This window comes from Lipophrys pholis, assembly GCF_963383615.2.
Source record: "Lipophrys pholis genome assembly, chromosome: 16".
Taxonomy (NCBI): Eukaryota; Metazoa; Chordata; class Actinopteri; order Blenniiformes; family Blenniidae; genus Lipophrys; species Lipophrys pholis.
Genome location: NC_137634.1, coordinates 14290593 through 14317191, shown reverse-complemented (window position 1 = coordinate 14317191; position 26599 = coordinate 14290593). Strand labels below are relative to the sequence as shown.

Here is a 26599-nt window from a genome sequence, read left to right as displayed (position 1 = left end):
ATCACAACAATGAGATCTGACAGAATTGTTTTCTTTACATATCAAGTGCCCTTACAACCAATGCAGAACGAAACTTACAAAAAGGTACTCACGGTAAACGAATATATGCGATGTAGTTGTTAATGAAGGGGGAGGTTGCATATACTATACATACAAACATTATGTATACACGATACGAGAGCGTCACCATGCGGTAGGTCACCGCTAAAGCGCGTGCAAAGCGAACATCTTTTTGTCCCTCGTCCCCTCCTGTATTGAGCTACCGCCCGGCTGGCCCCGCCTCCTCCTCGGTCTCTCCGGCTTTGTACCCAGAGCTGAAAGCACGCCGCGGCTACCTTCCTCAACACACCGGGGCTGCTAACCATCGCAAAATGGCTCTCCACGTTCCCAAAGCGCCGGGATTCGCCCAGATGTTAAAGGATGGTGCCAAGGTGAGGTTAAAAGCCGCGTGTTGGTGATTCTGTGTTACTTTACTGGCAGTGTTTGATTGCTAGCGTGTTAGCACATGCTCGCGCTCATTCACAGTCATGTGCGAGAGTTCTAGAAAGCAGCTAGGCCGCTGGTGGCTGCGCCACCCGGGGCTTGTTGGAGGCAGCCACAGCTTACTTTTCGAGGTCTCCCTATCCGATTTAACAGTTTATCATGCCACATGTGTCTGCAGTTTGTCTGCTGTCACATTGGCCGGCTGTCAGACTGCAGTCACACCCAGTTATCATGCAGATCGTTGTGGATCTGATTGTTCACGTCTGCCTGGATGAGGATGACTTCTCTGTTTTTGATGTAGCTCATATGCTAATGACTGCATTTCTAGTGCGTCCTCTGTCGTTGGTGTGAGCTTCCTTCCCTCTGTCAAGTGAAACTCTTGAATAAATATGTTGCCCATTGCAGCACTATTCCGGGCTTGAGGAGGCAATCTTTCGTAACATCAGAGCCTGCAAGGAGCTGTCTCGGACCACACGCACTGCCTATGGGCCTAATGGTAAGCTGACTTCCCATCTAGATGTGTACAATATATGATTGTAGATGGAGTCAGATTTATTACAACCATTCACACTTTCATTGAATAGACTGTAAAACCATCCGCTGTGGCATTGTTGTGTTTCAGGCATGAACAAAATGGTCATCAACCACTTGGAGAAGCTCTTTGTCACCAATGATGCAGCAACAATCCTCAGAGAGCTTGAGGTAAGGACTTGTTTATTCACCTCACTGACTTGAGGTTCATTGCTATTTGAATTTGTGAAATTTTGATTATTTCTGTATCATTTGCTATATAGGTCCAGCATCCCGCCGCCAAAATGATTGTGATGGCATCTCACATGCAAGAACAGGAGGTTGGAGACGGCACCAACTTTGTCCTGGTGTTTGCTGGAGCGCTGCTGGAACAGGCCGAGGAGCTTCTCAGAATGGGCTTGTCTGTGTCTGAGGTAAAGAAATGATGTCTGCCGCATACTTAGTGTGTTAATACAACCTGTACTCAGATCAGCAAGCAGCCTTAATTCTGATGCTATGACTTGATATGTCCATGTTGTGTATGTCTTCATCTGCCCACACTGTTCTTATTCACTCTTTGTTTGGTTGAACTAGTGAGGATTTGCCAGCTATCTCTTCTCTTTAAAAAAAAAAAAAGAAGAAGAAAACCCCATTTGGAGATAAACTTATTCTTGTCTTCTGTTGCTTGACTTAAGCAAAGCTTTCTATTACGTTCATCCAATTTGAACAGACAAAATCACTGAACCGTTATCACTCCTCTAGATTTATTTTATTTAGAGAAACAATCTGAAGTTAATGTAGATCCTACATTTTTGGGTCGTAATTTATCTTTGTTTACATTTGGTAGGTTGAGTAAAGAATTTCAAGTTATTCCTGTATAATTAATTATTATTAGGATCTTTATAGGCAGGAAATTGCAGAAACGTATGGACCAAACGTCAGATTTTTGCTTCTCCACTTTCTCAGTTCACGAGTGTCATCTTTCCCTCTTGCCACAGGTGATCGAAGGCTATGAGAAAGCCTGTAAGAAAGCTTTAGAGATCCTGCCAGACTGCGTTTGCTCCTCAGCTAAGAACCTCCACGATGTCAACGAGGCAGCGTCTCTCATCCGTACAGCGGTGATGAGCAAACAGTACGGCAACGAAGACTTCCTCGCCAACCTCATCGCACAGGCCTGTGGTGAGTCATCGACCCAAAGCACTGACTTTAATGGTCAGTGGTGCTTATCTGGACATTTGGATAACCTCTCTATTTGATTTTTTTCTTTTCTTTTCCAACCCACTTTGGGCTCCAGTCTCCATCTTCCCAGAATCTGGCAATTTCAATGTTGACAGCGTGAGAGTGTGCAAGATTTTGGTAAGCAAGATTAAATTTTTCTGTTTGATTGTTTGTTTATCCCGATGTCCTCTAAGTGCCTGGCTTGCCGTTTTCAGGGTTGCGGGTTGACTGCGTCTTCTATGCTCCACGGCATGGTCTTTAAGAAGGAGGCCGAAGGAGACATCACATCAGTGAAAGACGCCAAGGTGGCCATCTTCTCCTGCCCCTTCGACTGCATGGTGACAGAGACCAAGGTAAAGATCATTTCGCTTTCTGTCAGGACCCACAAAAGTCATTTCAGTGAAGATTTTGTGCTTCCGTCATGCATAGTGCATTCAATGCTGCGTGTGTGACTTATAATCCCATTTGTTTTGCAGGGCACGGTGTTGATTAACAATGCCCAGGAGCTCGTGAACTTCAGTAAGGGTGAGGAGGATATGATGGAGGCTCAGGTGAAGGCTATCAAGGAGGCTGGGGCCAACGTGGTGGTGACCGGGGGGAAAGTAGCCGACATGGCGCTGCACTATGCCAACAAATACAAGCTCATGGTGGTCAGGTAAGACCTGTGGGAGCTCTTGAATTTAAATCCACACCTGAAAAATGATGTATATGATTATGGATTGCGTCGTCATCATTATTACATATTTAAAGAATTATACTTTTTTTGTGTGTCTTCTTTTAGCCTCTAAATTTTTATTTCCCATTTTAGACTTAACAGCAAATTCGACCTGAGGAGGTTATGTAAGACTTTGGGAGCTGTAGCTCTGCCAAGGATGGTGAGACTAGTCTTCACTCATTGATTTATTTATTTTTAATCATCATTGCTCAAATCATTGTGTTGTCTAAAATGCATTTTGTGTACTCAGACTCCCCCGACTCCTGAGGAGATGGGTCACTGTGACGATGTGTACCTGACAGAGGTGGGAGACACTCAGGTGGTTGTCTTCAAACACGGTAGGCCAACCATTCATTGTGATTTATTTATTTTTAACCAAATGTTTTGCTCCATGTAAGTTTCAGGCTTAACACTCTGCTCGCTGCTGTCTGTGTTACAGAGAAAGAAGACGGTGCCATCTCAACGGTAGTGATCCGAGGCTCCACCGACAACCTGATGGACGACATCGAGAGGGCTGTCGATGACGGAGTCAACACCTTCAAGGTCCTGGTCAGGGTAGGTACCAAAAACTATATCAATGTTTCTTCTGTTGCTCGGAGAGTAGAAGCTTTTTGAAGACCGATGTATTTATGAACTTTACTAGTACATATAACTGTCCAATTCTAAGTTTGATCTTCACAAAAACCACAATTGTTTGTTTTTTCTCCCCACTTGGTTTTAGGACAAGCGGCTGGTCCCTGGAGCTGGAGCCACTGAGATCGAGTTGGCCAAAAATATCACCTCATACGGGGAGGTATGCAGATTTGTGTGCAATAACTGGACTCCGCCAGGTTCACATCAAACTTCATTTTTTTATTTTCCTGTTGCCGGAATATAACCCCTCTGCTTTCTCCCGTTCTGCAGTCCTGCCCTGGTCTGGAGCAGTACGCTATTAAAAAGTTTGCCGAAGCGTTTGAGGTGCTGCCACGTGCCCTGGCTGAGAACTCTGGCGTGAAGGGCAGCGAACTCATTTCAAAACTGTACTCTGCACATCATGACGGAAACAAAAACATGGGCTTTGACATTGAGGTTTGTATGTGTTGCTCCCCGTGTCATTTTTGCCAATCTGCTTATATGATAAAAGGATTTAAAGTATAAGCAAAAAGGATTCGCCTTTGATTACCCATTTATAGTCCAAATAAAAAACAACCGTTTTAGCCTTTATGATTGCCTGACTAGAGCCATTATCCATGGTTGAAGGTTGTGTAGGTACAATTGGAGGTTTTCTTTCATCTTAAGTTGTTAACTCAAACACACGCACACCACAAAATAAGGTATTCAACTCCAAAGAAATATATCTCTGTTCAAGTTTGACTTTAGAGTCACAATGTCTCCTTTGTTGCAGGCACCGTGCTGCTAATTGTGTAAACAATCACAATAGTCAACAATGTATACTTGTGTTTAATATTGCTATGTTTCATTTAATCTCTATTAACTTCAAATAAGACATTTATACATTTGCTGTTTTGTTTCTTCCCCCTAAATGTAACAACCGTGATGCATTTCCTAAGTGTGTGTCCTGTTTGGATGTGACAGCGGCTGGTCTTGTCACCCTCAGGGAGAAGGTCCCGCTGTGAACGACATGCTGGAAATTGGCATTTTGGAGCCATACCTGGTGAAGTTCTGGGGCATCAAAATGGCCACCAATGCTGCCATCACAGTCCTGCGGGTCGACCAGGTGAGTGAAGGAACCCCAGTGACACCCAAGGGTCTGCACAGTCTCAAGAATCCCCTCAGTGTTGAAATCCCAATGTTTGTTAAAGGTGCATACAGCCAATACATGTTGGAATTTCGAGACGGATTTCAAAGATTTACTCCATCTTTTTTGCTCACTTTAATGGAGAAGCCGCTGTATACTCTTGTTTTCCACTAGAATAATTAAAACGTTATGTGTGGCTACAGGTTTACATCAATGTTTTTAATTCTGAAATCTGAACAGACAGATGTGTGTAAAAGCTAGTGGTGTAAAACCTTTCATGGGTTTTAATTTTATTGGACATAAACCAAAATGTTTAGGTTTTTTTATAAATAGATTTAGCATTCAAGAACTAAAATAAAGTAGATTCCATTTTTAAATAGATCGGTTTTGGAATCCATAATTCTCACAGTTACATATTAATGTTAGTTATATATTGAGTTTTGAAGTATCTCACAAACCAAGGCTTTTAATTACATTTGATATTTGGAGAATGACCTCTGTCGCACTCGTATATCACTCACTGGGGTGTTTGAATAGAGCAGAAATAAATACAGTTTGATTGGAGTTCCGTCTCTGGCTTTGAAATCGACAGAATTTTTCTTGGGTTGTGATCAATTTTAGAGTCTCCACTAATATTACTGGTTAGCGGTAGAGCGATCCAAGCTCTGTGAACTCCCTCTGTCCGTCCAGTGTTGATGTTGCTATGTATATGGTGTATGTGCGATCCAGATCATCATGGCTAAGGCCGCAGGGGGACCCAAAGCTCCCAAGCAGAGAGGCCATTGGGACAAGGACGATTGGACTGAGGAACCTGAACATTTTGACTCTCATCAGTAGAGGGCGCTCACACGCACACCCTCTGTTAGTAGGTGCTGGAATGTGCTTTAAATGCCAAACTGCACCGGCGCACTCGCAGGACACTGCGATGTTGGTTGTTTTGCCCGTCACTACTAACACCGAGTGCCCAACACAACTCACTGAGAAGAAGTGTTCATTTTGATTCACCGTTTCACAGGACTGTTTTTAAGAATATTGACTCGTCGCTCTAAACCTGCACCAAATGGATAACTGTGTGGTGTGATGGCATGCTGCATGGACTCATTCACCTTTTGTATTGCAGTGGACATGAGGGAAAAAAAGTTGAACACAAATTTGGGAAACAAATTGGATTATAAACTCCTTATTGTTTTTGATATCTTGATTTCCAATGTATCGTTGTAATTCGTCTAATTTTCATCACAAGTGTTCACACATCTTGTGTTGCCTCCATTTTCCACCGTGGCTCTAAAAGCATACATGTTGCCACGTGGGTTCATGAAAATTTCATCACCATATATGGCTTTCTGCTGTATATGTAGAGATTTGAATATTTCTTGCATAGGATCTAGCACTCTGGTGATGATAGAGCAAATAAGGTCAGTCCTGGTCTGCATCGATTTGTGTTTTGTTTTGTTATAAATTAGCTGGGTTGTTCAAGTTTGCCAAAGCTTCCCTACAATCTAATCGTGTTTTTGTAGAGTTGATTGTTTTGCACCTTTAACCCATCCAGTTGTATGAAACAAAGTGTTTCCTTGTTGCACATTAGAAACTTTGTTTCCTCTTATTTTCTCCCCCCCAGATCATCATGGCCAAACCAGCAGGGGGACCCAAACCTCCCCAGGGCAAGAAGGATTTTGATGAGGATGACTGAATATGATGCTCCTTTTATCACGAACACCCCCACATGATTCACAGACCTTTTTCTACTTGTTTATTTAAAGCTCAACTGTTTTGGTTTATTTTGTAGAATTGACTGTCATTGGTTAACAAAGAAATATGTCAAAGTAAAGCATACAAATGGATCGGTTTTTGCTTTTTATGTTCTCAGCCCTAAATAAAAGCACTTGTGCTGTGTCATCTGGTATTGAATGTATTTTTTTTTCTTAGTAATCTCTAACAGCTTTATCCTTTAGTTTCTAAGTAATGTGTGTCTAATTGATAAACGGCTTCATATTGGTCTGCGGAACATTCCTGAGCTTTAGATCAAACAAGACGGAGCTCTATGCACTATACATGTATGAATTCTCCTTTAATGATGTCTTTTGGGCTTTCTCTTAACATGTTGAAGCAGCAGAAATTATGCATGCTTTTGGTTTATTTTTAGATAAGCGAGTGTAGAGAAATGCCTCACAATGTGCGCGCAGTACGAGCACAATTCTCCACGCATGCATTGAAAATGCCTTTTTGTAAATAAGAAGCACATTATGCAATCGATGCAGTAAGTGGAAGAAAATGTATTTAGCCGAGCTGATGTCTGTGGCTCTGATTAAAAGGACACTGAGCAGCAGGGGGAGCTGAGCTCCAGGTAATCGTCTCATTGGACGGCGGGGATGTGGGCGGATTTGCGCTGACGTTGCCCATACTCGGGATTAACTTGTTTTTATGCCGCCATATCTGTCACATTTAACACCGGATAGCGTGATCAGCTGCGGGTTGCAACATCTCTGCTTCTCCCACCCTTGAATCAGCGTGCCGTGCGTGAGGCGTTGGAGAGGACGCGGTCGTTGCGCGCAGTGCGATGATGTGAGCGCCTGGATGAGAAAGCGCCGCCGCACTCGGGTTACAGTGCTGATGTCCTGTCACACTAATGGGGGCCGACGGCAGTAAAAACAGGAAGGTGAGTTTGAATGGAACTCGTGCTTGCTCAGGTGTGACGCACATTCGGGTTTCCCCGTCTCCGTTGGGATGATTTTTTTTTTTTTCTTGTGCGCGCACACGCAGTGACTACCAGCGTCAATCCTCCGCGTCACTTCAATGTAATATTTATCTGCTTGGTGAATAAGATGCAAATAATTGACATTTTAAGTGATGATAAAGTCGGTGCTTGTATTGGACACTCAATGTCACCTCCTTTCAAAATCCTCAATTAAAAAAATTAATTCGTTAAGTGCTTTTATTATTAACGCCTTTGCTCTGAAGGCAGAACTGCACACTTTCTGGAGCGACTCATAAATCAGACACTTTAAATCCTAATGAAATTGGACGACACTGTTCTATTGTAATATATTGTGTTTCATGGATTTCAGCCAACAGTGACTGCCAATGCCTCCCTTAACGTGGCTCAGATGATAATGACATCCTGTATGCTTCAATGCGCACATCTTGCGCCGCAGAGCACCCAGATCTGTCCTGTAGTGCAGCACAAGGCCCAGGGGGACACAGTTGTGTGACCTAGTGACTGCAGATTGGATAAACCGAGGGTTTTCCATCTCATCTGACAGCAGGAATAAGCTCCAGAGTATTTATGTAGATATGGCAGGCATGCTTTATCTTCTTGTGTTGCATCTCTGGAATTGCATAACTCCAGCGACAGACTTTTAAACAGCAAAGAAATTGTGTCTGCGTGTGATTATAAAGCGATGGTTATGCAACAATCCCTGCTTGAACCACTAAAAGAAAAAGGTTTTGAGCAATTGTTTTGCACTGTAAAAGCTTGCATCACTTTGCCTAATGAGCTCTGAACTTTCAAAAGGTCAAGTAAAAGTAGAAGATTTCATAAAACAGCGCCTGAATAAACAGTCCAGGCAAGATAAATTCTATTGAGAATATCAAAATTTCCCTTTGTGTCATGGGAAGTTTTTTTTTGGTTTTTTTAAGAAACTATGGTTATCAGCAGGTTTAGTGTCAAAATGACCCACAACACAATAGAACCATGGCAGTATCTACTAAATGTGCTCCTTTATGTCTTTCTCCTCCACAGAGGTCACCTGAAGTGCAAGAAGATGAGACCCTCTCCTCCGGCTGGCGCGGCTTCCTCTCAAGCATGGGCCTGTCTATCCCAGCAAGCTTGTGTCGCCTGGCCCCCCAGGCCCTCCAGCTGGGCCAGCGGCGAATGCTCCAAGGCAAGGCCCCCGAGATCCCGGAGCACGTCCTGAGGCTGGCGGGAGTCGGCCCCGGAAGACTGAGAGCCGAGTGGAGCCTCCCGGGGTTTATTAGCATGTTCCTGCCCGAGTTCCCCCACAGAACTGTGCCTGGACAAGAACACTTTCAGGTAGAACTCGTCTTCAATATAGGAATGTAGTATAATAATTATTGTATCTGATATATGACTGGACTGGGCATTCTTGTTTGTGTGGTAGTGAATCTCTCTCTCCCTCTCTCTCTCTCTCTCTCTCTCTCTTCAGGTGCTTGGCTACATTGCCAAAGGTTCATTTGGACCTATTCTGAAAGTGAAGGACAAGACCAAACAGAAGACATATGCCGTCAAAGTGAGTCCACTGCAAAAATAAAATAAAAAATACATTTCATTATTTCTATTAGACTATAAACTCATACGTGTGTGTGGCGAAATGATTGCCCATTAAATTTCCTATAGTTGTGAGTGTATGTGATGATCTCGCTCTAGTCAAAGCTCACAAAGCCACAGTGCTGGAACTGGTTAAATCAAATCCATATAGAAAATAGATATTTCTCAAATTGCATCATAAAAATAGCTGGTTTATAGAACTGTCGATACTTTGGACTATTTTCTCTCTGTGTAGAATCAATACTAAAATAACAAATATGCTTATTTATATAAGAAATTACTTAATACCAGTTTTCTTATTTCAACTCACATTTTTTTTTTACCATCAGGTTATACCGAAATCTGAGATCCTGAGACTCGGGGTCCTAGAGCAATCTAAAGAAGAAGTTATTGTCCAGGTTGGTACAGCTTGTGAATCCTTCTCATAATGTTGGTTTTATGAATGTGCAGATCTGTTTAAAACATCAGCTCAAACCTCTACAAAGCTTGGAAACATCAGTGTACTGGAGCTTTCCAAGAAACTTGTCAAAATCTGTATTTTATATTTTACTATAAATACCTGTTATTCTTCTATAAATTCGCTGATGTAAATGGTTAAACACATTTATATAAGGAAAATGTAAATATATATTTCTTTACATCTGCCACGATTACCAATATGAGCTGAATGAACTTTTCGGGTATGTTTAACAACTTCTTTAAAATCTAAGGTCTTTTAGATTTTAAGTGGTCTTCTCCTGAGAACTGGTTTCACGGAAGACTTAAAAGAAAGTGTTGACCGTCCTCTGATCAAACGTCAGAAATGAGAGTTTCCAGGTTGATCTTTGACCTTTGCCCACAGCGTCAGGTCCGCCACCCATTTGTCCATGACCTGCAGGACTGCTGGCAGACACAGCGCCATCTCTACATTAGTGAGTCAGACAGCTGCCAGTGCCCCAATTCAACCCAGATCCACTGTGCAAAACCCGTCACGTTACCTTTTCCCACTTAAACACTGGCAGCTTTTTCTAGGATTTACCCGCAATCCCCCGACCCAACACGTACAACTCAATGAACCAAAGCAAAATGCTCGCCGATCACGATTTTACACTGCCTAAAGACTTTATTGAACAACCCCACCACCCCTCTCTACCGTTCCCTCTGCACCGTGCCGCTGCTTTGCCCTTTTTCCCTCCCCTCCAGAGCATTTACCCTTTTTTTTTTTTTTCAAAATTAGCCACTGACTCAGAAAATGTGACCCACTTTGTTTGCTTCCCCACCCCCTGTGAAGAGAGAGCGTGTTCGCCCGGAGACCAGATGTTGAATGCTGCCGCAGCTCAGCGAGAACGCCTGTGCCTTTCTAAAGGGAGACTGCGACTGTTCACATAAACTGTGAATCATCACTGTACCTTTTAATGCATAATTATAAAGATGTTGGCCATTTCTACTATTCTTTTAAGGGCTCAACCTAAATCAGTGTTGACAGTTTTCTGCAATAATTGCAGTTTTATTTTTATCAACCTTTTATGATCCGTTATGTATATCAGTAAATTAAACACATCAACATCCAGAATGAATGATTATTGATTCATTATTGTAGACACACACATCATTGCCACAACCACTTTACGGCATTCATTTTTAACGGGGTTTCATCTTCCCCAGAAAATAGTTTAATGCAGACGACACACCTCTCTCCTAATTTCACCAGTGTGTTAGTTTCACCTCCCGCTGACCTCACCTTCCCTCACCTGTGTCTTTTGCACTACAGGAGCAGGTTTTAATTGCAGCTTTTACTCCCTCAGTGTGTGACTACTGCAGTGCTGGAGACCTCTACACCTACTGGCAGATGATTGGTCAGTTTACGGAGGACACGGTGCAAGTTTTCGCCGCAGAGCTGGGATGTGCACTCGGTGCGTATGCTACACAGATACAACTAAGAAGATCGAGAATGATACATCTCCTGGAGTTAACATCTGTCCTCAAAAAATCTTAACTCAATGAAATCGTTAACGCAAATGTTTCCATGAGTTATTTAATATTGAGTAATTGTCAAAGGAGGCCTAATTAAAATCAGATAAACTCTCAGAGGATTTTCCCCGACCGACAAGTAACCACTCTATTTATCAGTATGCCAGTAAGAACATTTGGACTTTAAACAACTTTGCATTGGGTTTTTGTTTTTGTTCTTTTTTGTGTTGTTGACAGAATTTCTACATGACTTTGGGATCATCCACAGAGATATTAAGGTATTAAAATCCCTCAATTTTGTTCAGTTTACTTTGGTGGTGATTGATGAAGAAAGTCCTGTTTGTAGTTCAAACGCTACCTTATTCATGCAAAAAATGTTAATTTTCCCTCACAATAATCTATTTTCTCACAGAATATCTTCTTTGTGTTCTGTGAAATAACCGTCTTTATATGGATTGTGTTCATTGTATTACATAATATGTATGCTGTTTAAATCTATAAATTCAGCATAAGTGCAGTTGATTATTATTTTATTGGCTCCAGTTTAGTCTTTTTAATCATCTTTATGAGGTTGTGTGTCAAATAGGACTTTATCAGCACTGTGTAGTTTAGTATAAAATCTCAGGTTAAGAAACTGTGCTATAGCATTTTGTCCAGTGGTGAATGAGTTTTCAATCTCATTACCTTTTTTTTTTTTTTTTTTTACCCTTTTTTTTCCGCAGATGGAAAATATACTTCTCACAGACAACGGTGAGTGGAAGCTTGTCCCCAGCAGAGAGCAGCATAGCTCCTATATACCACAGAGGCTTCCAGCGTGCATCCCCCACCCACAACATTAATGCTGAGCAGGAAACATTATGATATTAAAACAAATTTTAATACAGAGACATCAACCTCATTCATGGAGGCCATGTACTATTTGATCTAAATGAGCTGGACCAGTAGAATTATAGCATAATAACCTATAATTAACTCCAACTCCAAATTTTTTCCAAACGTTTACTGCAACAAAATTATTTTTCTTAGAGACTAATCTTGGCAAATGCATCACAGTTATCAAAACACAGGATTCCTGCAACCTTCAGCGTGCACATTTTCACTAATTAAAAGTCAATGTCTGGATTTAATGGAAATGCCATTTTGCAAGAGGAAGCAAACTTTTGATGATGACAATGATGATGAAGGGGTTGTACTGTTTTGATAAGATTAGCAGACATAACAGAGACCCGGGACATTCTTCGCTCGTATTCAATTTTGAATTTTGAAGAAGTTGATGTCTTCTTTCTGGCTCTTACTTGATGTAAAGTCTTTCTATGTTCTGACTTTGCACCGTGGGCATTGAATTTCATGTTTCATACACGATTTATTCTGGGGTTTTTTTGGTAGGACACCTTCGATTAGCTGACTTTGGTTTGTCCCGCCGCCTCGAGAGAGGAGGAAGAGCCTTTACCATTTGTGGAACAATCCAATATATGGGTGAGAAAAACATCCATCCTTACTCGTCTCTACAAAGGAACCCGTGGTATGAAGTTTATTTCTTTTTGTGAAAAACATATTGCGTACTCTGTGTGTCCTGCAGCCCCAGAGGTGCTGAGTGGTGGACCTTACAACCACGCCGCTGATTGGTGGTCTCTTGGAATTCTTCTTTTCTCATTGGTTAATGGGAAGGTGAGATCCAGTGGATGTTAGTCACAATCGCTATCTCAGGGTCGATTCTGGGTAAACATGGAGAGACATTTAATATAATGGATTATTCCTCTTCACATACTTGCACCTTTCCTCAGTTCCCTGTGCCTCCAGAGCCAGACCATTGCAGTATGCTGCGGAAAGTGAGGAGTTTTCCATATGAGATGCCCCTCGGCTTCACCCCCCCCTTTGCCTTGCTGATAACTGAGGTAATTCCATGAAGAGTAATCGTGCGGATGACATAATTATTATTATTATTTTTTTACTTGTAAAAATAACTACTAAATCTGAAGCCTTTTTGAAATGTCATAGTAAATCAGACTTTTTTGCGCATCCAGCTTTTATGCAAGACTCCCTCCCGCCGCCTGAGGACCCTCGATCGTTTCAAACGGCAAACTTTCTTCTATGGAACAACCTTTGACCTCTCCCTATTGCAGCGGCAGCCCATTCAGGTAACTTACATACAGCTAATTGAACTCATTTTTGGAGTCTCCTCTATTCTAAGGAGAGACAAAGTGACTTGAGTGTCACCGCTGTAACTCTGCAGGTGATTCTGGAACTGAGAGAAAGACCGGATCGAGCAGCCAAAGCTCGACGAGGCCTCACTCTGTCTCTGCAGCCCCTCAGAGGCTTCGATTACGATGCACTCCTCAGCCCTCCCGCCACACCCGAGACACAACTGGATCCAGAGGCACACCATCGCACGGCTGCACCGTTGCCCGGGCCGGCATTTCCACTGCAGCTTGCTCAGGAAAAAGGTCTACGCAGAGAAGTGTTTGTGTGACTTTCTTTGAGTTTACAGTTTGGTCCCTAACCCAATACATTTGAAGCATCTTTGTCTTACTTAGTAAATCACTGACCTCATAAAATTGAAAGTACAGTTTTAAAGAAAATCATTAATGTGAACTAAAGACAGCACAGCCATCTCACACATATTAGTATATTATATTCTACTTTCCGATGTGTTTGAGACATTTTGTTTTCATTTGCTCATTTGCCTTTTTTATTCGAGCTCCTTGCCAAGGCTCTTTGCTTAAATGATTATGAGAAAACAACTGGGCTTTAGTTCATCAAACCTTTTATGTCAAATGGTCGTCACTGTTGGGGAAATATTGTACAAATGAGATCACATTCACCTCCTGTAGAAACTCATTATATCTTTTTCTTTGTGGTAGAACTCTAAAATCAAACCCTTCAGCAAAGTGAGAGGATTTGTAACCTTCTGCATTCATCATCATGTGGCGTGGTGATGAAACTGTTCTGGCAAAAGCAAATGATTTTTATTTGTTTTTTGGTGTTTTACCTTTAAACTTTACCCCTTTATTCATGCTGTGATGGACCTTTTCCCAACTTTAAACCTCAGCTGCCTAAATTATGTAGCAGCAGAAACATTTCCCCACTGCATTATTATAAAAGTCAAACACCATAATACCAATCTGAGATGTGTATGCCTTCAACAGCTCATTTATTTTTTGTAATTTTTAACCAGTGACTTAGGGGAAGACTTGCTGTTTTTCCCAGCCTTGATTTTTACTCCATGTCAGTACCCAGCTGTGCGCAAGCTGGGACAGTGAGTTGTATGACCGACAGTATTGTTTACCCCAGTTAACATTTTTATAGATACAGGGCTTTTTCTACTGTCCGAGGCTCTCATACGTTTAGGAAGCAATCACACCTTCATGCACTTGTCTAATGATTGGATTATTTTAGGCTATTAGTTGTAAATCTGTGTACCCTGAATGCCTCACGTGTTATCCTGAGCTTGCTTTTTTTTGTCACAGAAATGCTTATTTATAATAATACTCTTTATAAAGTTTATTAAAAAAAAAATATTTTGGAAGCTATTTGATGTTCTATGTTACGGGTGTATTTTTGTAACTGCTATGTAGCACAGATGAAATATTAAACTCATACCATACAGTGCTGTGCACCTTGGGTTTATCAGATAGTTTTGAACTTATCAGTGTCTGCCATTTTGTTCCTCTGAAACATGCCCGTGGTGTATTACGAAATATCATTTTGCACTATATGCTGTACTCAATATTTCAGGTTTATTACAAAAGAACATTTTGTACTGTATGCTGTATTCAACAACTGTGTGTTCAGCTCCTTGTTCTTTACTTACATGCGTCCATGTGGTGACATAATATTGCGCAGTGGTTCTCCAGAGTGGGCTGGGCTGAGGCTTCCCCTGGGGAGCTGTCATAAAGGCTGGGTGGAATCTACCGGGGAAAATCTGGGGGTGAGGGGGATTCCTTTTTTGAACAGAGGTTTTTAGTTCAATTATTTTTTGGTAAGATGGATTTTATTTACAGGATTCATTATAAATATAAAGATGATAATCCAAATTGTCCAAAAAAATGTTTTAGTGTGAAGTATTGTGGTAATCACTGGGTGAAATTCTGTGATAGGGGTCTCTTCATCCATCCATCCATCCATTTTCTTCTGCTTATCCAATTCCGGGTCGGGGGGGTGACAGTCTGAGCACCGTCACCCAGATCACATTGCACCCATTAAGAACCTTCCTGCAGGTGGTGAGCCCACGGGAAGTCTCTTCATCCCCCTCCCACATATTAAAAATCTGGGTGAATCAGGTGGTGTATTCATTTTTGACTCAAACATTCAAATAGGAGAATAAATGATACATTACTCACAGATCATTCTATAAGATTGATTACTCCACTACTTAATTGTGTATCAAACAGTAACAAGGCCTGATGTGCGATCACCTCCCAGTTCCTTTAATTCGATTTGTACTATAATTTATTTCTGATATATTTTTGTATTCATTGTTTTTCACATTGCTCGCTAGAGTTTCTTGTTTCTTGTCTTGTTTCCGAAACAGTGGCATTTTATTTTATTTGATCCCATTCTTCTTTGACTTTGCTGTGAAGTCAAAACTTGACATTAAAATGGCTTATCAAGGACTATTTAAATAAAGGTGTGGTGTATTTGGCACAATACAACTTACACTACAATAGTTTGTGTATGAAAGTTATATTAGTTAAATGTCTGCTGATCTCATGATGCCAGAGCTTAAATCACTGCACTGGCTGCATGTGCGCCAAAACATCGACTTCAAAATGTTACTTCCTGTCTGTGAAGCTTTGAATGTTCTGGAGCCTAAATACATCTCAACTTTTCTTGTAAAATATGACACTTTCAGAGCTCTGAAATCCCCAGGAAGAGGTTTACTCAGTGTTTCAGAGCCAGAAGAAACAAGGTGAAGCAGCATTTAGTTACACTCCTCACCTGTGGAACAAACTTCTTGAACACCTGAGGACTGGTGATGCACTCTCTTCTTTTAGATCAGGCCTTTACACTTTATTATTTGCTCAGGCCTTCAGTTCAACAATAGATTTTTCTTATTTTATTCATCTTAACAAAGCTTAGGCTTTATTAATTCTCCTTTTAATGGCTTTCTTAATTGCTTTGATTTAATGTGTTACATAATCTTTATAGCTTAAAATTCTTCTTTGCCTTGGTTCAATATATTTCCTTAATTTCTTGGTAAAGCACCATCATTTGTTTGGCGCCTTAAACAATTTCCCCTTCCCTTGCCTTACCTTCTAACAAATATGATAAATAATTCAAGCTTTTAGATTCAATACCACAATAATACGTGTAAATCGCTCTGAAATGTGATCAGTAGTTTGCGGTTTCGTGAAGGTTCACATCCGCAGGTGACACGTTCATGAAAAGTTGCAGAATCACGCTGCGCCTCACACCATGAGCGTCGAGACGGCGTGATTACATCATCCGACGCAGTCGCTACGGCCCCGCCCCCTCCGGGGAGGTTTTGTAAAGGGTCACGTTGCGCTGCAGCAGTGAAACAGGAGACCGCTCCGCATCCTCCCGGCACGCAGCACACCTGCTCTCAGTCTTCTCTCGTCTGCTCCGACATCCACCCCGCAGGTAAGAAGAAAAATGTCCCCTCGACGAGTTTGCAGCCTTTTGTCTCTCCGCTTCTCTTACTGAAAATAATAATAATAATAATAATAATGATGATGAGGAGGAGGAGGAGGAGGAGGAGGAGGAGGAGGAGGAGGATGTGACGCTGATAACCTGAAGCTAACCGTTTCTTCCTGGCTAGTCAGCCGTTATTCGACTGCTAGAGTTGTCTCTTCACGCCTACGTTATAATGAATTAAAAAAATTAAAACTAGTAAACATGTTTCCTTTTTTGGAAATGTCTCTAAATATGTGCATTTCCTCGACCGACACAGCAGGGAGGGTTCAGTAACGGTGACCTTCACGGATGGAAGTGGGAGTCGAGAAACAAGCCTGTTGCGTCCTTCCTGTCTCTTTAATTTGATTTCACATGATTTTGCGTTGATTTTTATCCCTGATTTCGCACGTCTTTCACGTGCTCGTCATGCGGCAGCGGTTAGTGATGATGAGGCGTCGTGCTCGTCAGCTCGAGCCCTGTCAGGGTGTATCTGTGCCGGCGCACGTAGACCAGTGATGTGGTGATGGGGGGCGGGGCAGCCTGCAGACACACGGTGCAACAATATTCATCCAGCCAGAGAATATATTCACAAAATACATACAGCCAGACCGGGGTTTTATAAGCCTAATCCGAAATTCTGTTTTAATTTTTAATTTGGTAAAGCTGAAATAATTGATTCCTCTCGTGATTGATGGAAAATCCATAAATCAGATTGTGGGTTTTTCTTGTGTTAAAGCACACTGACGCAGATCATTGGCTGCAACGGAACAAAACACTCCTTTTGCCATTTTAGATGTTGGGGAAGAGTGATGGAATTGTTTGATGCTGTAATCTAGTATCTCTCTCAACTAAATGGGGAAAAAGACTAGCTGTTTTGTATTTATACTCTTTATTTTTTTTCACCTTGATAATCTCTGTCATATCTAAAATATCAGTTTTATAATGTGGGGTTGATGATGCTGGTCGTGTCATCTGCACAGTTTCACGAGTGTCAACGTCCTTTTGGACTGCGATACGTGTGCAGCCTTGACATCTGTTGCTGTATCAGTGAGCTGTGTGAGTAACAGTGCTCCTGCGAGTGCTGCTGGATCCAGGCCTGACGGTAGAAGCAGTCCCAGTACAGGAGCGTGCGCCAGTGCCAAGGCCTGCAGTCCGTCTGGTAATAAAACGCAGCACAGCGAGCAGACTTCTTTACTGTAGTGCTGCCCCAAAAGAGTAATCTTGCACCTACTCGTGCAGCAATGTAGAGAACCAACCTGATGGCCAAACAGGTAAATGGTATGACCATGCAAAAAAAAAAAAGACGACACAAAAAATCCTTTTTAAACAGATTCCCCTTCATGCTTCTCTCTCTATAAAATGATCAATAAGTGGCATGACTGCAACGCCAGCCAGGCTTTAGGTAGATACTCAGTCCCTGCCTGCTGCCTGGAACACATTAGGCACTATAATATGCAAGCTTTAAAGATATTTTAGTGTATCGCTTGCTTCACAAATGACCAGCTCCAGCATGTTTACTAGTGATGTTTCTGTGTTTTTTTGTAAATCTGGGTGTTAGAAATGTTAGGTATTTAGGTAATTTGCCCATCTTGGTTTAGTGGGTCTCCTCTACAGTGTGATGGCTGTGGGCTGTCGTCACACATGTTTTAAGCAGTTCTGAGTGACGCAGTTGGGAGTTGGCTGTTAGATCTTGATGTCGCAGTGCAGAAATGGTGTTTGCCTTTGGTTGGCTGACCAATGAGCAACAGGCTGAAGTGGAAATTATTGAGAAACAATGCAAAGGCAAAATTAAGACAGACCTACAATCATAGACATTGGGATTGTAATGGATACCATGCTATTGAAAGGTGCATATATCAGATTATACAGGGATGCCCTTGATTTCAAGGTAGACTGTGCAAAGAGTATGAAGTAGCCTCACCAACACTATCGTCTCTGATGTTCTTGAGGCATAAGATAAGGAAGTTATTGCTGAAGTGAATTGCAATAGGCAGAGGAATACATTTTGATTCATGAGCTTAACAGGGTACCAGAATGATGCTGGAAAAAAGAAATAATTCATGTTGCCCAAATGTTTTAGCGGCAGGTATTATTTGTTTTTTAGGATCTACTACTTGTAGTGTAGATCCAATTCAGAGAAAGACACAATTTTACTCTAATGATTAGTAACTTGGTCGTATCAGAGAAAAGAAATGGGTGTGACTTTTAAGTGACCAGCTGGGAAAGCAGTTTGTTGCAGCTGAAGCTTCTCATGATCTTCCTCAGTGCAAGTACTAAATTAGGAGTTAAGTGTTTGGTCCATCTCATTAAATATGCAGTTGTTGTGGTTTAATATTAGAGCAAGCTTTATATTCATCAGCAAATTCAAGTTCAACCTTGCACAATTGATCAGATTTGCTTTTGATGTTGTGATAAGCACATTATGATCAACTACACTGGATTGTTCACATCAGTGGAGCTCTGTCCTGCTGAACATCCTCATTATTAACTGCATGTGAGGCACCAACTAGGGGTTGGTGTTGTTCTAATGTTCCCCCTGTGGATAGAGAGCATTTCCTGGAGACACATGAGGAGCAGGCACAAAAATAGAAAAACACTAATGTACCCATTCTGTTAGAGCATCTCTTCCAGCCATCCAGTGTCGTATTCACTGATGTGAGATGTCTTCTACTGTGTTTCTGATGGATGTAATGGGTGCAATATACATATTATGTTCACAATAGTATTCTCCAATGCCATTCATACTCTTACTGAGTTTTAACAAACAGTGGCCACAATTTGCGTCAATGGGTCACTCAAGAAAACCGAATATGTCTGATTCTGTCAACTAAATGTTGTACCTGCACAGATTATAATGGTTTTATGATGCATTCATTATAGAGTTTAGACAGGTGGACTTGGGATTGGAATTTCGCAGGTTCGTTTCCCACTGCGGACAGGTCACCACTGTGAGTCCCTGAGCAAGATCCTTGATCCCAATTGGCTCCCTGAAGCGCTGTAATGTAGCCACACCTCCACACCCTAGAAATAGGATTGGTCAATGCTGAAAGGGGATTCATAAAGTATGATTAGTTTAGTTCGAGTCTGGACACAACCACAGTCTGAGAGCAATATCTATCAACGTGTTCACGTTCTTGTAAAATAAACCTAAAACTATGCGTTTTTGTAACTTTCCAATGCGCTTAGCTGATTGTTGCATCATATATTTCTTATCGAGTATCTAAAGGCTGTGCAAGGTTTTTCCAAAATAAACTTCCTCATGTGGAAGTAAAGTCAGAGTACTTCTACTGTTAAAGCCTGCAGGTCCCGTACAAAAGATTGCAGGTATTTGCTGAGCGTGATCTATTTGTATGACTAACAATGGAGCAGAACTGAACACACACAAGCGCAGTGAAATCCCAGACATCATACGTGCGCTCTGCTGTTGGCCTTTTATCAAATGTAAATACTTCTCTCTGTTCACTGGAGAGTCTAGACTCATGATCTTACTGTTCTCCTCGCGAGACGCATTATACCCCGCTGGCCTGACCTCTTGAATTTCACCTGTGCCTAAAATGTGGGCTTTAGCACTGAGGCGTGCTGGTGTTGTGTTAACCGCACTCCGTTTTCATTGGGAGGCGTCCATGTTCTCTAACAGTCGTTATCTCACAGCTTTAAGCTGGGGATTAACCCAGAGGATACTGACTCTGTCATCCAGTGTCCTGCCATAACAAACCAGCCGTGGACGGGAATGCACTTGTCCTTCAAGTCTGTTGTTGAGCTGTGGCCTCTTATTAGAAGAGATTTGTAAATGAAATACACTTTACACTTTTCACCATTCCAGGTTGCAGTTTGACCTCTGGTTTAGTCCAAACTAATTTTCTTTTGGAAAGTTTATGTGAATATATCTGTTTATTGTCTATTGAGTCAGGCTGTGTGCGGCACCCTCAGAGCCTCTAGAGCTGACCCCATAGCTTCCACCCATTGAACGGTTTCATCTATAGCTGGTCCATTATCGTGGCACATACCAGAGTGCCCGGGATGCTGTGAACAAAGGCCTGTGAAAAGTGACGTGGTTCGGTGAGAGCAGTGCAGTCGACCAGAAGGACAAATCACAGCTTGTTCCCGTGCACGCTCCACATTCGTGGGCGTGATGTGTTTTTTCGATGTGTGAGAGTGGGAGTCTGCGAACCCTGTGTGTGTGTTCACCCAGACGGAATGATTGATAGTCACAGTGCTGCACCAGTCGGCTGCATTGTGTGATTAAATACCAGTAATGTATCAGTCAAGAAAAAAGAAAGGCGGAGTGTTGCTGAGGAGAGGGAAACGAGCCGCGCTGCATCCAGTCCTGCTGCAAGAATGAGCACTGAGTCTATAGTTGTTACGTAATCTTCCTCTCTCTGTCTTCTGTGGCTCAGGAGGCGACGGAAGGGGAGGGCTTATGTAACTGCTTATTTATGGCAGAGTGGGGAAAAGGACAGGGTGATCTGCTCTGAAGCTTGTGCGTGCGTTTAATCATGTCGGCACGGATGCTGCCGCCAAACGGTTTCTGTGTGACCGACACCACACCGCATATCAACGACGATGTTATTCCAGTACAACCACCCAAATGGCTATGAGGAAGGTTGTTTGGTTTTGTGAGTCACACAATGAGTTATTGTACTGAGCATAAACAGCCGCGCCGTCTTCCTCATTTTCTCTCAGCAAGTAGGAAACAATTCCTCTCCTCGGCCGCTTTTATCACATCTGATATGCATCCTGCGTCCTTGGATCGTGACTTTTGGGTCGTGCAGGTGATTTGCCGTTTTTGCCCCTCCTCCTGCCCCCACTGAGACGAGCCCATAGCTGCCTTTAGGTAGCCATGTTGTATAAACAATAGAAGGACTCGGAGGGAGGCCAGGACTGGGCGTTCGTCCAGGTCGACACATGATGAAACACTGTGGCTCTGTTTCTCTCTTTCAGCCATCATGACTCACCAGTACCCCGCTCTGACTCCTGAGCAGAAGAAGGAGCTGCAGGACATCGCTCAGAGGATAGTAGCTCCAGGGAAAGGCATCCTTGCAGCTGATGAGTCCACCGGTACGTGTAAATGCGAAATTTCTGTTCCCCAAAAGATGAAAGATGTCAATCATAAACCTCACTAAAGTTGTTTTCCAAACCAGAACCATTTTATATTGAGTATCTCTCACAGCGTATTACAGTTCTAGTGTGATGTGAAACTATATTCCCAGTATGAGAGAAGTTATTAGATTAGTCTGCACAATGCATATCTGTCAACATACAATTGGTCAATCAATAAGTCGTGTTTTGTTTATAGCATTGTAACATGGTAAAAATTACCCAAACTCCTAAATGCAATCTTAATGTTTTATTGTATGTGTCAATATGGTTCAGCCCAAATATTAAATGAAGTAATAAGATGAATACATTACGAAAACATCTCTAATCTGTATTTATTCCTATGTGGCAGCTGGGAGTGACAAATTGACTTTTAAATGAAAGAAACCCCCAAATCCACTTTAATGGTGTTAAACAACTGACATGAAACACATAACTGTCGCTCTATTAAAATTGAAAGTGATGTCTGAGCCTTTATTTGTCCACAACTATGCATTTTGTACACATGAGTGAAGGCTTGATGTGAATGGTGTGTGTGTGTGTGTGTGTGCGCTCATGTTGTCTTCAGGGAGCATGGCGAAACGTTTGAACCCCATCGGGGTTGAGAACACAGAGGAGAACCGGCGCCGCTACCGCCAGCTGCTCTTCACCGCTGACCAGCGCATCGACAGCTACATCGGCGGCGTCATCTTCTTCCACGAAACTCTGTACCAGAACACAGACGACGGCACTCCTTTCGCCAAACTCATCCAAGACCGCGGCATCGTAGTGGGCATCAAGGTACCAAATGTCCAAGTGCACCACTTCCGTCATACTAGAATCTCTTTACTGAGGAAAAAAAAATTAGATTTCAGCAAAGTTTTAATGCGTTTAATAATCTTTCCGATTGATAATCGCATCATGCTTGAGTCTCAATTCTTCGCTTGGTCACATGACTTGTTCTGCGAGCATCATCAGTCTTTGAAAACAAACAACTTTGGCATTTTGACAAGTAAAACTGGAAACTACCCCAAAACAACAACGGACTATCAACATGTTTAGATAAACACAGAGCCACTCACCCACAACAGTAGTGCAGGTTTTAAGGATAAACTGGGCTAAAGGTCATTAGTTCAGGAAAGGTGCGTTTACCAAGAATCAACTGGTTTGGTCACATTTGTCCTTTTTTTCTCTCTTCACAGGTTGATAAGGGCGTTGTGCCCCTGGCTGGAACAAATGGAGAGACCACCACTCAGGGTAGGAAGCAGATGAATCACACTCTCTGAAACAGGCCAAAGCATTGCACGACTTGCTGGTCACATACAGTTCACCCCAACGGGAAAATGTGCAGCAGTCGAAAATTAGTGTACGTGATGCATTTAATACAACAGTTTTGCAAATTTCTGTTTCAATCACTTCCAAAAACTGATCAAAACCATGTAATATATTGTTTAATAAGAAATGTAGTCATATTGAGTATAATCAAACTCAGCCTCTGATTTGGTCCTTCACAATGTCGCCCCTTCTAGAAAAAATGTCTGCTCCACCCTCGCTCTGAAAACGTCTTTCACACTCCAAAAACCGTTACTATATTCCTAAAGGGAGGTTCTGGGTTTGTGTGGTGTGTAGGTCTGGACGGGCTGTCTGAGCGCTGCGCTCAGTACAAGAAGGACGGCGCGGACTTCGCCAAGTGGCGCTCGGTGCTGAAGATCAGCGACACCACGCCATCTGAGCTCGCCATCTATGAGAACGCTAATGTTCTGGCACGATATGCCAGCATCTGCCAGCAGGTTGGTGTGAAATTACAAAGACTCATCACATTGTATAAGTGAAGATCGATGCACTGTTTTAGCAAACTCATTTATTATTCTCAAATTACAAGAATCAGAAGTTTATATTCCCATTTTTTATCTTGTCTCTTAGAATGGAATTGTACCAATTGTGGAGCCTGAGATTCTTCCCGATGGCGACCATGACCTGAAGCGCTGCCAGTACGTCACTGAGAAGGTACTGTAGTTGTATATTTAACTGAAACTACTGTCAACTCTATACATTTCCGATTTTGTCCAAGTTGGTCCTTGCTTAAATTTTGACCTCTGCACCCGTCTCTCCTGCTGCCAGGTGCTAGCTGCGGTGTACAAGGCTCTATCGGACCACCACGTGTACTTGGAGGGAACACTGCTGAAACCCAACATGGTTACAGCCGGACACTCCTGCCCCAACAAGTACGGCAGCGAGGAAATCGCCATGGCTACCGTCACTGCTCTGCGCCGCACCGTGCCTCCTGCTGTCACAGGTCAGACGCGCATTGATGACCAACAGAAGGAGTATCAGCGCACTCTGAAAGTAGATTTCTTCTAAAATAGCTTCATTTAGAGGGTGAGAAGTGATTCCAGTTGTGAGACTAAATATGGGTAACAGAGTTCATCGTATAGTAATCTTAAACACACACACCGAACATACCAAAACTAATACACTTTTTAATACACAAGTCTAAAATTATATTGACTAAAGTAAATGGTTTAACCCTACAGACTCGGTAACATAGCATGCTTGATTATTGAAGGGTTTTCTATTTATTTATTTATTGAGGTTTACTTAAAACATTAGTTTATTGTTCCCTGAGAGTTACTTGAGTTTATAATTTGGAATGCCATCAGCTGAAGGAATTAAAATATTTTTATTATATTTAATTCGGTTCTATTCTCGATCGCTGTGGTCAATTATACAATATATTCTGTGAAATAGTTTCGACCATTGGAGAGAAACACTACTCGAAAGTCTGAATTAGACTTGAGCAGGTGGATAACCTGTGTTTTCCTTCCTCAGGAGTGACCTTCTTGTCAGGTGGTCAGTCTGAAGAAGAGGCCAGCGTGAACCTTAATTCCATTAACACCTGTCCACTTGCCAAGCCCTGGGCCCTCACCTTCTCCTACGGCCGCGCCCTGCAGGCCTCTGCCCTCAACGCATGGAGAGGCGATCTGAACAATGAGAAGGCAGCCACCGAGGAGTTCATCAAGCGTGCCGAGGTCAGAAAATAACACACAGAAGACATCAAACATGTCCTCGCATCGTAAAACATATTAAAAGCTATTTACTCATGAGACTTTTTTTTTTTTTTTTTTTTTTTTGTCTTTTGCAGGCAAACGGCTTGGCTGCTCTCGGCAAGTACGAGTCTTCTGGAACTGCTGGCGCTGCTGGGAAATCCCTCTATGTGGCTAATCATGCCTACTAAACATGAATCTGCCACGTGCAACTATGGCCTAGTTATAGTCTTATATCTGCTCTGCTATTCCCTCTCACTCTTCCATCAGTCACAGGCCTGTGCTGTCTACTATACTTTAGTTATTTAATTGACAATAGATTTGTTGAGGGGGACATAATGTGAATCGATGGTATTAAAGGTACCAGCTTTGGGTTTTTTTTTGTTCTTTTTCTATCTGATCAAACCAATCAAAATGGCTTCGCGACAATTTATGACTGAAGTGGTGAGTTTAATCAGAAGTGTCGCTGTTATTAGAATGAGAGATTGGAGGTTAGTGGCTGGAAAACGAGTTAACGGTACACCAAGATGATCAGTCAAGTATTTTATGTCTCTCATGTCCCAACATGAGATTTCCTCCCTTCCATGAACCATTCCAAAGCAGACTAGGTCAGCATGTGTGTGTCGGTGTTTCGCTTCTGTCAGAACACAGTGTTGGCTCATTTTAAAATGCTATACTAACATCAGCAACGACAGTGGGACCAACCGATTACCAGTAGCAGTACATCTGTTAATGGACCAAATGGCAAGATGAACATAGTGAAGTTTTAGAGGGAAAATGCAGAGTGCTCGTTGTACTTTGAGACCGCAGTAGCACTTGGAGAAATCTGTACTGTAACAAGCCACCACACACACCTCACGTTTCATCTTAATCTTTATGTTCTGATGCTCCTCATCACCATTATGCAGAAAAAAACAACCATCTTGTGTGTCTGTTCTCAATATAACATTAGCTTTAAATTACATCAAGTAATTACTGTATTCAGTTGTGTGAAGTTGTCAATATTCTGTGACTTTCGTGTGTCAACCCCCCGACCCTTACTGATTCCCCACTGCCTTGCCCCACGGGAAGATCGGATGAGTTTCAGTTGACGTGACACGCGACACGGACCAACGTGTGGGGCGGCGAGCAGCGAGGAAACAGCCACTGCTGTGTTGGACTACTTTGATGTTTGTGATGTTAATATTGGTGTTGAAGCGCTTGGTGTGTCAAATAGTGGAGAAAAATAAACTAAAATAAAGAAAAAAAAATCTTTGTCATCTCATTTGTCTTTGAATACAGATGTACTATGTTGTATACCGTGTTCAGATATAAATACAGCCAGTGAGCCGAAGAAAGCAGATTTACTCAGATGCACAGGTGGGTTATTTTTTTTTTATAATGTCCCGCAGAACTGACAAGTTTACTCAAATTGGTGTTAGGTATATGTAGGAGCATTTGGCTTAATAATGCCTTTAAATCCCCATTGTGGCTGTGGGTTAGTGTCCTGTGGTGTGGTTAGTGCTCCAAATGTGAGCCTGTTCAAAGGCCTTTCTTTAAGGTAGCATGTACTTCCAGTACATTTGTGGTTTTTCTCTGGGTAGCCAGGTTTCCCGTGGGAGTCAATCAAAAGGGAATTAAACTGCTCACTCTACATTACATGAAGGTGTGAGTGTGAAAAGTAAAGAAGATGGATTGACATCCCACTGTCCTGGGGCTATTGTTTATCTGAAATAAACATTGTTAAAAAAGGAAAAAGTCTTCCTGTCCATGCATCGCACTGAGAAAGCTTTTTTTTTTTGTAATGTATTTTCATAAGTCTGAGAACATCTGATTATTATAGCATTTGTGAAAGAGATGCTCTGCAAACCACATTTAAACTCACTTGGCTCTGGGATGCAGCAGGCAAAATATGGCTGAAGTAAATAAACAAGTGAAGGTCAATCTGTGTTGTCATTCATTGCCTC

General features: G+C 42.1%; 3 protein-coding genes across 4 annotated transcripts; all 3 read left to right on the top strand.

Annotated features, from left to right (window-relative positions):
• The first annotated feature begins 267 nt into the window (after nt 1–267).
• Nucleotides 268–6565, top strand: cct8 (chaperonin containing TCP1, subunit 8 (theta)). 2 transcript variants are annotated; one of them, XM_080482968.1, is made up of 16 exons: nt 296–431; nt 889–979; nt 1106–1185; nt 1278–1427; nt 1992–2172; nt 2288–2349; nt 2427–2564; nt 2688–2866; nt 3020–3086; nt 3177–3264; nt 3366–3481; nt 3648–3719; nt 3830–3994; nt 4524–4643; nt 5394–5529; nt 6283–6565. In XM_080482968.1, exons 1-15 carry the CDS (start codon nt 372–374, stop codon nt 5499–5501), a joined length of 1677 nt encoding a protein of 558 aa, XP_080339094.1. In that variant the 5' UTR covers nt 296–371; the 3' UTR covers nt 5502–5529; nt 6283–6565. The 2 variants fall into 2 exon arrangements, with proteins under 2 accessions (XP_080339095.1, XP_080339094.1); XM_080482969.1 differs by lacking the exon at nt 5394–5529 and having other exon boundaries at nt 268–431.
• Nucleotides 6566–7290: 725 nt separating this feature from the next.
• rskrb (ribosomal protein S6 kinase related b) lies at nt 7291–14504 on the top strand (the record flags this gene model as incomplete). The annotated part of the gene is made up of 13 exons (XM_080483382.1): nt 7291–7320; nt 8404–8694; nt 8828–8911; nt 9279–9347; nt 9791–9860; nt 10734–10841; nt 11137–11177; nt 11622–11649; nt 12286–12375; nt 12479–12567; nt 12684–12794; nt 12924–13037; nt 13133–14504. The coding sequence occupies 13 exons, from the start codon at nt 7291–7293 to the stop codon at nt 13367–13369; spliced, it is 1362 nt and encodes a 453-aa protein (XP_080339508.1). The 3' UTR covers nt 13370–14504.
• A 1882-nt stretch (nt 14505–16386) lies between these two features.
• aldocb (aldolase C, fructose-bisphosphate, b) lies at nt 16387–25916 on the top strand. Its single transcript, XM_080483661.1, has 9 exons — nt 16387–16500; nt 21475–21591; nt 22199–22410; nt 22812–22866; nt 23239–23399; nt 23533–23616; nt 23731–23905; nt 24439–24638; nt 24752–25916. Exons 2-9 carry the CDS (start codon nt 21480–21482, stop codon nt 24842–24844), a joined length of 1092 nt encoding a protein of 363 aa, XP_080339787.1. The 5' UTR covers nt 16387–16500; nt 21475–21479; the 3' UTR covers nt 24845–25916.
• Nucleotides 25917–26599: the final 683 nt, after the last annotated feature.

What these genes read in the sequence shown, in the direction of transcription:
- cct8 (XM_080482968.1), top strand. Translation starts at nt 372, where the DNA reads ATGGCTCTCCACGTTCCCAAAGCGCCGGGATTCGCCCAGATGTTAAAG. An exon ending in CACTGCCTATGGGCCTAATG is followed by an intron (nt 980 to 1,105) that starts GTAAGCTGACTT and finishes GTTGTGTTTCAG; the next exon opens with GCATGAACAAAATGGTCATC. An exon ending in CCTTCAAGGTCCTGGTCAGG is followed by an intron (nt 3,482 to 3,647) that starts GTAGGTACCAAA and finishes ACTTGGTTTTAG; the next exon opens with GACAAGCGGCTGGTCCCTGG.
- aldocb (XM_080483661.1), top strand. Translation starts at nt 21,480, where the DNA reads ATGACTCACCAGTACCCCGCTCTGACTCCTGAGCAGAAGAAGGAGCTG. An exon ending in TGCAGCTGATGAGTCCACCG is followed by an intron (nt 21,592 to 22,198) that starts GTACGTGTAAAT and finishes TGTTGTCTTCAG; the next exon opens with GGAGCATGGCGAAACGTTTG. An exon ending in GCATCGTAGTGGGCATCAAG is followed by an intron (nt 22,411 to 22,811) that starts GTACCAAATGTC and finishes CTCTCTTCACAG; the next exon opens with GTTGATAAGGGCGTTGTGCC.